General features: G+C 34.6%; 1 protein-coding gene across 4 annotated transcripts in view; it reads left to right on the top strand.

Annotated features, from left to right (window-relative positions):
* The window catches only part of LOC108966528, a 10,058-nt gene extending 2,297 nt beyond the window's left edge, over positions 1–7,761 (top strand). For all 4 annotated transcript variants that reach the window (XM_018929477.1, XM_018929478.1, XM_018929476.1 and 1 more), the window contains 4 exons: positions 3,887–4,240; positions 4,432–4,591; positions 5,197–5,324; positions 6,643–7,761. In XM_018929477.1, coding sequence (XP_018785022.1) covers positions 3,923–4,240; positions 4,432–4,591; positions 5,197–5,324; positions 6,643–7,584 — 1,548 coding nt within the window. In that variant the 5' untranslated portion in view covers positions 3,887–3,922 and the 3' untranslated portion in view covers positions 7,585–7,761. The remainder of the gene's footprint in view (positions 1–3,886; positions 4,241–4,431; positions 4,592–5,196; positions 5,325–6,642) is intronic.
* The last annotated feature ends 2,242 nt before the right edge of the window (positions 7,762–10,003 follow it).

Genomic DNA, 10,003 nt, shown 5'->3' with positions numbered 1-10,003 from the left:
TTAATAAATGATGAATAATAAAACATGAAATAGTTCATAAAATATATTTTTACTTTTTTCTCAGTAAAAAAATTGCGTGATATTTTTTAAAATAAATATCGCATGCTAATTCTTGGCACTGGGAGAATTCACAGTTGACTTTTACAATACTCTGTGGTTCTTTGGGTGCCAAAGCTTAGTGTGTCGATCATACTGCAAATCTTTTGACATTACTTGTGTTTATGCTATATATGTATATTTCAAACGTACTCACGAAATTTCTGTTTAATGTTAAGTGAATGTTAAAAGTTTTTAAAATAAAATAACTACGATCTATGTATATTAGAGATACTGATTATGTAAAACGTAGTCAATAAATTCCTGTCGAATGAAAAGGTAACTTTGACCCTATATAAAACAGAATAACTACGATCTATATTGGATATACTAAGACAGTAGGTAATTTGCTTCCTTTTAGATCACAATAACATAACTCGAAGAATGTTCATAGAATAATACCGCATTCTATAGCTCGCGGTGAATTAGTCCAAACCATGTTACTTAATAAATATCTTTCAATCTTTATTCATTAATTTTCTCCTGTCGCCTCTCAGAAATACGTTTAATAGCTGCCAAGAATCATTGGAATGCTGTTTTTAGCTGTAGTTTAGCAATATTCTATAAAATGGAGCTGATGTTCGGTCAAATAATTTTCGATCTGGCTCGATTACAGTATTTTTTGTGTTGTAGTCAATGGATGAAAATGACAAACATTGCTGTCTCTGATGGAAAATTTTTGAACTCAAGCTCGTAATCAGGACTTAAAATTGTAAAGAAAAATTTGGACTAATAGTTCATATATTTTTTTAGTTTGACCCACTCTCATTCCTACCAAATTCTGCACATTTATATTCTTACATACCTACATATAGTACACCAGTTCAGTCATAAAAGCGATGATTCAGCCAGAGGCAATTTTTATTGTTAGGCAACACGCGATAATATAGCCGCTCTGTGAATAACACGAATGACAGTTGGAGCGTCTTCGATTGACAGTAATTAAACCTTTGATATACCCTTTGGTTGGTATATTTTATTGATTTGAAAATGTCTTTATTTATTTTTCACACATACATCACAATTATGGAATTTCTGTTAATATTTGGCGGGTCTAACACACATTTACATGTACAGGATAGGATTAGGGTTAGGCGCAAAGGCAAGCTGTAAGAATAAATATGAATATGAATTATGGGATAAAACTTGTTTTTACATTTTAGAGCCAATGTAAACATTTTTATATATGTATCTGAGATCAAACTCATATATAAAATAAGGAATTTCAATTACATACTATTTTTTCTATTTACACTTGCTGACTATTTTCACTGCCAATTACTTAACCCTAATAGCCACTTGCATTGAATGGTAACGTGCATTTATCGCATCTATTTACACACATACACATAAATATATGCATGTATACATGTTGTTAGGACATTGCTGACACGGTGGAGCCTTCATTCATTCTTCCATATTTGCATATAAAATCAGCTCTGCAATGTAATTATATAACCATAATTCATATGAATGAATGTCAAATGATCAGTCGTATGAATATTTGAAGTCAATCGCTTTAACCGTTTTAGAGCAGATTTTGTCACCGACTCTGAAAACAGCATTTTGAGAAAATCGTAGAACGAAAAGTACTGGGAGCCAATGACACCAAAATTAAAAGCTCATATCTCCGAGACTATTTCTCAGATCAACTTCAACTTTTTGAAGAACATTCTCAAATATATGTAAATATCCGACATATAAGCAAAAATTCGATTGTTTGAGATTGACAAGTAAATACAATCCCTTAAGGCAACTAACTAACGGGCAAGAGATAGCGTTCGCATTGGATGCGATATAATTTAACAAAAAAAATTTTTTTCTACTATTGCGTGTTGCTTTGTAGATAATTTCAAAAAAGCATTCGCTCATTCATTCCTTTTTCAGCGATCTAGTACTTATAGAATCATGTCCATGAGAAACAAAAGAGTCAAGATTCGCGCAAACATCTAGAAAATCTAGAATATATGTTTGATCGAGCTTTTATTCTTATCTTCACCTCTTCCTTGCATTCTTTTGAAGTTGATGTGATCTCAACCATTAAGGTGAAGAAATTAACAGAAACATAGAGTCTTCTTTTCGCCGAGACTTGACTAGTATCGGAAATGTGATACCAACCGTTAGGTACAGAAAAAGAAGTTCACCGAGATTTGGCTGGTATAGCAAATATATAGTTTCAGCTCATCCATCAGTTTCTGTTGGGTATACTATATACTTATATAGGTATACCAAATGGGTCGAAAATTTAGCTCAGCCTAACTTAAAATAAAGAATCGCTCTTAGTTATACATACTTCACACAGCTTCATTAATAGTAGTACTAAGAAAACTAAATATTAATGCTGAAAATTTAATTCCACTTAACTAACGGTAACTTAGAATTTCCCAAACACGAATTTCACCACAGCAACTACAATTACGCCATAACATTACTCTATACTTTTCAGTTTTTTAAGTACCCCTGTATTAACGTTGTAAATTTGGTGTTGCTTTCCCCGTTACATATTCATTTTGTCTCAAAAACTACCCAAACATTTTCGTAATAAAGCACTTTGATTACATGCATATAGTATATGGTAATATACAAGCAGGCGCATGCAATGGAGTGGACTTGGTAAATGCAAAATAGGCACCAAACATATGAAAATATGTTTTACGGGCTCCGGTAAGTACAAGTCACGGAAATTCCATGCATGCCATATTTGCACGTCAGCGCAGGTGAACGCGTTTGGGCTGAGACGGCTTTTCAACTACCAAATATATTCCATACCCTGACATCAGTACCTTCCAGCGCCTTGCTCTACCTGAGGTACCTGAGGGTAGCTGCACACAACTTCTAGCCAACGAATTCACTCTACAAAAAACATAAATAAATGTGTACAGTTTTACATATACATATGTAAATTGGTATGCACAGGTGCCGGCGTTAGTATGAGGTGGTTTTAATGTGCAGGGATAATTTATTTTATCGCTGGCAACAAATCTAAATTGATCGTTAGACTACCAAGCGACGTCAAATGCCAACGCCACTGCAACCAGCAACCAGCCACCACCGCATATTCTACATTTTATACAACGTTACCGTTATTCTGAGGTAACGCAGGCACATTGTATGCAATTCGTGTAACAAAACGAATTCGTAACAACAATTTTATGAGTTTTCCATTTATAAGGCTTTGTTGTGGTTTTTGATTATTTGCGTTACTTTGTTTTCCAAGAAAAGCTTTCATCAATTCTATGACAAGCTTATTAAATTTGTAGAAAGAGTATGAGTAATAATAAACTGGTTTATAATTACGTGAGTAGTGAAGGTAATATGTACTAATAATGGTAAAGTGGCATGTGCTGTAAAAAAATCGGTAGTGCTTTAACTTATTTCACAAACTAATAGAGCTTTCATAAACAAGAAGAATGAAAGCTGGCACATTTTTGATACATCACAATTGACTGCTACTTTAAATAGCCAAAAATTGAAAATTTAATTTACTTAAAAAATTTCGGGTTAATATCAAAAGAAAGCTTTCGTGGTATGCGCAAAAAGCTTTCCGAAATCGTAGAGGAAATTCTTAAAGCTTTATAATCGTAGTATAAATTCGAAGCCAGAATTTAGGTGGCTAAGTTTAAAAACAAAGAGAAAGTGGTTTAATTCGAACCCAAATAAGCTTTCACATAGAAAAAGCTTTTTTTAATAAACTGTTATGAAGTTCTTAAAGCATTCTACATGTAACTTACAATTATATAACTATACATTCATATTTTATAATTCAATATTACTGTGATTCCCTTTTCAGGTGCATTTTGAGTACACTGAACCATATCACACCCTCATGGCTGCCCAACAGAACTCCACGCTCATCTACGACAATTTGGATGAGTGTCCCTCATTGCTAAAAGAACCCGAAGAACTGAGCAGTTATAGCCCGATCTTACCTTTGAAAAATCAAAATAATGCCATTAAACAGCAATTGAAACAATCGCATAAGAACAACAACAATAATGACAATAAAAACTCAAATACTAAAGAACTTCATAAATATCGGAAATACACGAAGGGTCGTCATCACGGAAATTATGCAGCGAGTAGCTGCAGCACGAAGAGCAGCCGAAGTCGTACGATATCTTTGAGTGGCGTCAATAGCACTGAGGTGAGTAAGATTGAAATTGAATTGGATCGCAGTGGCATTTAACTATGATATAGTGCAGAGCCTTTTGAAAACTTTCATACACAAATTTTTCTCTTACGCAAATACAGCATATTTTTATACCTAAATAAAATATGTATTTTTTCTCTCTCTCTCTTTTCTCTCTCTCTTTTTGACTCTCTCGTCACTCGTAGGAGCAAGGCCACAAGGAGATACCCATTTGGCTGGACGAGGAACCGCGTTACGTGTCCGGCGTAAATAGGCGCACCACCTGCAATGACATTATTAAAGCTTTGATTGATGATGAAATCCGTAATGGCGGCAATTACGATTATTTTTCCAATTGTACCAAATGTAAGTCAAGTTAATAAAAACAAAAACGCTGCTATTTGTAAGACTATTAAGCGGGGTATAATGTTTGGTGGTTATTTGTGAGGGGGTGTATCAGAAATGAGAAAGCGGGGGAGCGCAGTAAATTCAGAAGGCCTTATACATATGCCTACTCTAAATTATCACTCACACTCTCTCTCTCCTTCTAGCTTTACTATATACGTTGTTTAATAATAAGTATTTTGATTTCGAAATGCAAATATTTAGAATATTTACACTGAAATATATATCTAAATATACATATGTATATACACATCCCAAATACTATATACTAATTACTATTGATTTCTTGTATTTTTTGGGCATTATTTTACCACCAACCTTCCACACCTACACTTTTGGCAATACCCGGCAACTCTGTCGTGTCTTGACTTTGCGGCTACCTGCTTGTTGTTTTACTATTATACACATGGACTATGCTTCCGGTACTTTCCGCTTACTATGGACTCACTTCCGTTCGGACGGACGCGTTTTGTGGGGTTGCGACTTGCTACCCAACGCCGCCTGCCACCCACCAATGGCATGCACCTTCATATATTTGTATATATTTGTATACTATGTGCGAATAGCTGGCGCAGCATCGCGTGACTACAACGATTATGTTATAACGGAAAGTTGGCGCGGTATCGAGCGCAGCTACGATGGCAATATGGCAATTTTGCCCGTTTGGAAAGCCTGGAGTCGTGTGCACAATGAGGTAATTCGCTTATATACCAATATTTGCAGGTTATTTTTTCGAAAAGCATATACAACAAACATGAATTTATATATGTACATATATCATTTTATATATGCGCGTTATTAGACCGCCCACTAGTAGTTCTTTCGTGTTGTTACCTGTTCCTAAACTGTGATTATATAACGCTGGCGCGCTTGAGTGGTAAAAAAATATTGGCGCCACACGCAAAACTGCGTATATACAAAAAGTAGAAGCGTCATAAAATTAACAACAAAAACGCATAAGGCAATGCCTCGGACATTATTAGCCTTGTTTAGGTGTTTTACCGTTAATCGATTTTTATATACATATGTATATGTTAGATATTCCGAAATGGTAAACAGACTATTTAGCTAGAAAAATTATATCCCTATCATATTTTTTAAAAACCCTGTTACACAGGCCTGTTTAGATTTCAAGGATCCACCGAAGAACATTCAACTGATTTCTAAATAGTAACTTATATGTACTTAATATATAATTCCGCTCAAAAGGAATCTTTAGGGTTTCAAGAAGCCACACTCAACACAATTTCTATTTCTGTCATACCTATATCGAGTGGAATGTATGTGACATTATACCAATGGACCTCATATAGTAGGTTTAGTTAGGTAAATAGGCACGCATAATCCCGCTTGGAATACTAGCGATGCTTGTCAGTTGTCATGTGCATAACCCCTAAGTACGGATCAAAAAGACTGACGTGCATATATCTACAAAGCGCCCACAGCCAGCCACAAATTTATTGAGCCAACTACTAACTACTCCAGTCTATTCGCCGGGGATCGCAGAAAGTATGGTAGCAAGATTCCTCAACCTTAGTCTAATAGCTGGACAGTAAAGCAGAAAATGTTTAGATGTTTCCACCTCATTTTCCTCCCTGCAACTTTGATGAGTTACGTGCACCAAAATCTTTAGCCTCATCGTGTGAATGTCAATGGGACAGTAACCAGTTAGGACATCTATCGCTGCGACCATGTAGTCCTTGCTAGAGCTGGTAGCTGCATGAACCTTTTGCGATCCACTCTGGGGCCAGAAGTCTTTCGCAACCCCACAAGTGCTGGTTGCTGACCAACGCTTACTGATTCCGCGTGAAGACCATAGATTTAGCTCCCTAACCCATCCTAATGGGATTTGGGTAGAGTTGCCCTTTCTAGCAAGCTCATCCACTTCATCCACGCAATATTAGAGATTCTTTTTGCCTGCTGACATACTTTTATATTATAGCAATTTTGTTCAAGATAATACCCCAATATATTTATCCCATTTAAGAAAATCAAAATTTTTTTCTTCGCAGATCCGGCTTACCCTCAAGCACCACAAAGACGTCGCAGAACCAGCACCGCCAAAATCAAGCACTAACTGGTTCCAGACTCTGCGAAAGTATTTTGCCAAATTATTGAAATTCCCGAAACGAAATAAAAAAATGCTGCCACCTGCTATAAATAAGCAACAAAATATACTTTTACCCATCAAAGAAGAAGAAAGCCCCGATGAAATCATCTTTGCTCTATTACCCGATAAAAAATATGACAATTCATCGGCATCACCGAAAACTAACATTCCCTCACAAAACGCCTACAATACGCATGATCCCGTTACAAATGCTGAGATGCTAAAGAGAAAGCTCTACAGCCTATCCGAGACGCGCGTGTCCATGCGTCGCAAACGACGCGTTAACAAAACACCAAAGCGCAAAAATCCGCAACCACGCGAAAAACCGCCAAATCAAATACACGAAGTGACAAGTAACTGTATACGCCGACGCAAAGATGCACCCTTACGGCATTCCATACGGCACAAGTTAGCGCAGAAGACCAACGAAATCGATATGCTTTACAAACGTGAATACGAACTCACACAGCGTTTGACACACAAGTCCCAACTTTATAAGCTGCACAACGAATTGTATGCCAAGGCGGACCAACAGCTGGAAATCTCTATTGGCCAAATACAACGCAATGTCGAGCAGTATGCCGAACAAATCATACAAACGGAGCAGGAATTGCGCGAGTTGAAGCAGGAAATCAAGCAGGATATATCGATTGTGAATAATCTCAAGCGCATGGCTCTAAGTAGTGCGGAGAGCGCAAATGATTGCGGTGTACCGCTCATGCCCCAACTGGTGGAAGAAGTGCAGCATGAAGTGCAACCGCTGAAGAGTGTTGTCAATACGGAAATGCAATTTGTTGACAATATTTATGAGTTCTGTGACAACAATGCCAGCATGTTGGTATAGATTTGAGAAAGAAATGCGAGCCTAAGTTGTTCACTGTTTTGGCAGTTCGCAATCGTACGCTCTGCAGAAATGTCAAATTGCACTCAGAGTTGCTTAAACACTCCTTTAAAAAAGTATTTTTTAATTGCTATAAAATTTTATTTTAAGCATATTTCAACATAAATTAATTTTTTCACATACTGCCAAGTTTTTTAAGAAAATATGGTAACACCGATTGTGCCTAATTAACAAAAAAAAGTAAGATTATTTTAACTCGCTTCTTTTTACACATATTCTAAAGTAAAAGTGGCATATTTTTATTAAACATAAGTTATTTTAAATAAGTTAAACTAATTTTACAAAAAAAGTGCTACTAACATGCCGACAATATTAGTATTTAGTCAAAATATTATCAAACGAACCTACTACTTGTTACTAAATATATATTATAAAATCAGTTTTAAGTATTGTGAACTGATTTTGAATAAGTTGAAATAAAAGTAAATACAATATTTATAAAAAGTTTGTATGTTTCAATTATAGCTATTTTCTAGCATAAATTGAGTATGGAAAAAAATCATCCGTTAACACAGAGTCAAAGGATATTTGCAATGTGTTGACAAACACGTTGCATCAGCTGATTGTCAACCTGTCACAAAGTAACGGTAACTTGTCACTAATTTGTCCATTGTCAACCTGTCGCCAAGCTGTGGCAGCCCATCTATAGTATTTTTCTTCCTTCGAAATGCTTACACACGAAGATCTTTCTAACTCCTTGAAACAAATATCTCGTTTCATAGATTTTTTAGGAAATTGAAAGCGTCACAATATCGTCGTTTACGAATTTTTCGTAAACCTAACCGTTTGACCATGAATATCTCATAAATGACTAACTTAACTGAAAAGTTTTACGAAACCAATTTTTAGAGCAGTAAATTTTCTACAAGACTATGATATATTTATGTTTATAGTGGCAGTAACACAATTTTTATGTGTATATATTGCAATTTAACTCGAAGCTTGCAAGCTTTATTAAAAGCTTTTCAAAATGTACCCTTAGTCAAGCCACAAGCCATTTAAAATTTTGGTTGAAAGCTTTCGTCTAAGCTTTTCTTTAGTCAAACCCAAAGCCCATTTCAGCTTTTGGTTGAAAGCTTCCATATAAGCTTTTAAATACATAGAAACTTCTTTAGTTAAACTAAAAACCAAAAAAAAATCACGGGAAAGCTGCCCGCTCAGCTTTGCTCAGACAGCTATAAAGGCTTCTAAGCTAAAAGGCTGCAATTTGAGGACACAGCGAGGAATTTTTATACATAGCCAATCAACTCGGCTCACAAAAAGTCAGACTTTATTAGAAGCGGTATTTAGGGCCTATATATTGCAGTATAGCATATGATTACTCACGTGATAAGAAAACCTTTTCTTCGTAATAAGTGCAACGAACAGTGTTCATTTTAACATTTTCTCAAATATGCGCATAATAATATTTATTGTTACATTTGTTGTTATTTTCTTGTTCTTTGTTGTTATCATCAATATATTATATATAATTATTGTTATTATTTGGTTCTCTTTGGTAATAGTACTTGATTATAATACAATAATTCTCCATAAATATTGACGTTTATAATTATTGCAATATTTGTTGCTTACTCTGCATAATTTTTTATAATTCTTCTTCTTTTTTAATTATAATATAATTAACGCAGAACTCAAAAACGCATACAATATAAACATGTTTTGTATTTACATAACAGTACTCGTATATTTTCATTACTTATGTATATGTATATGCTTATGTAAGTAGTACAAATACAAAGCTGGTATGTACGAACGTTTGGGAAATGTGAAAATATCTATTAAAGCTATGTAGATAGCTAGAGTTGGCAATAACTGAAGGGTATACATATATAAATAGCCATATGTTGTTGTTTGTATGTGTATTTGTATCATATTTACAATTTAATTTCGTTTCTTCATAAGAGTATGTCATTTTATATCTTGCTTATTTATAAGTGAAATGTTTTTGTGAGTTGTTTCGTTACAGTGTTTGAAATGTTTGAAGATGGCAACTTAATGGTGAATTGTCTCGAAATTTCAATTTTTCGTTTTATTTTTGCATTTATATAAATCAAATTTTGCTTCAAAGCGGATTATTATTATTTTTTATACAAAATGCTGTCGTGATACCTGTTTAAAGTATGACTTTATACTTTTTTGATAAATATTTTTTGTTAAAATATTTAATATTTGCTTAAAAAAAATAACTATTATTATATTATATAAACAAACATACAAAAACAAAAAAAATTTAATTTAAATTAAATATTAAGCACTCACAAAAGTCACTAAAGTTGTTATTTACAAGATGTGTATAAGAGACAGCGAGCTGCTTGATGTGGATGATGGTCGACCGCCATGCGACGACTTACTAGTTGAT

The sequence above is a fragment of the Bactrocera latifrons genome, unplaced genomic scaffold, assembly GCF_001853355.1.
Source record: "Bactrocera latifrons isolate USDA-ARS-PBARC rearing strain unplaced genomic scaffold, ASM185335v1 scaffold_163, whole genome shotgun sequence".
NCBI classification, from domain to species: Eukaryota; Metazoa; Arthropoda; class Insecta; order Diptera; family Tephritidae; genus Bactrocera; species Bactrocera latifrons.
This window is presented reverse-complemented; position numbering and strand designations above follow the sequence as displayed.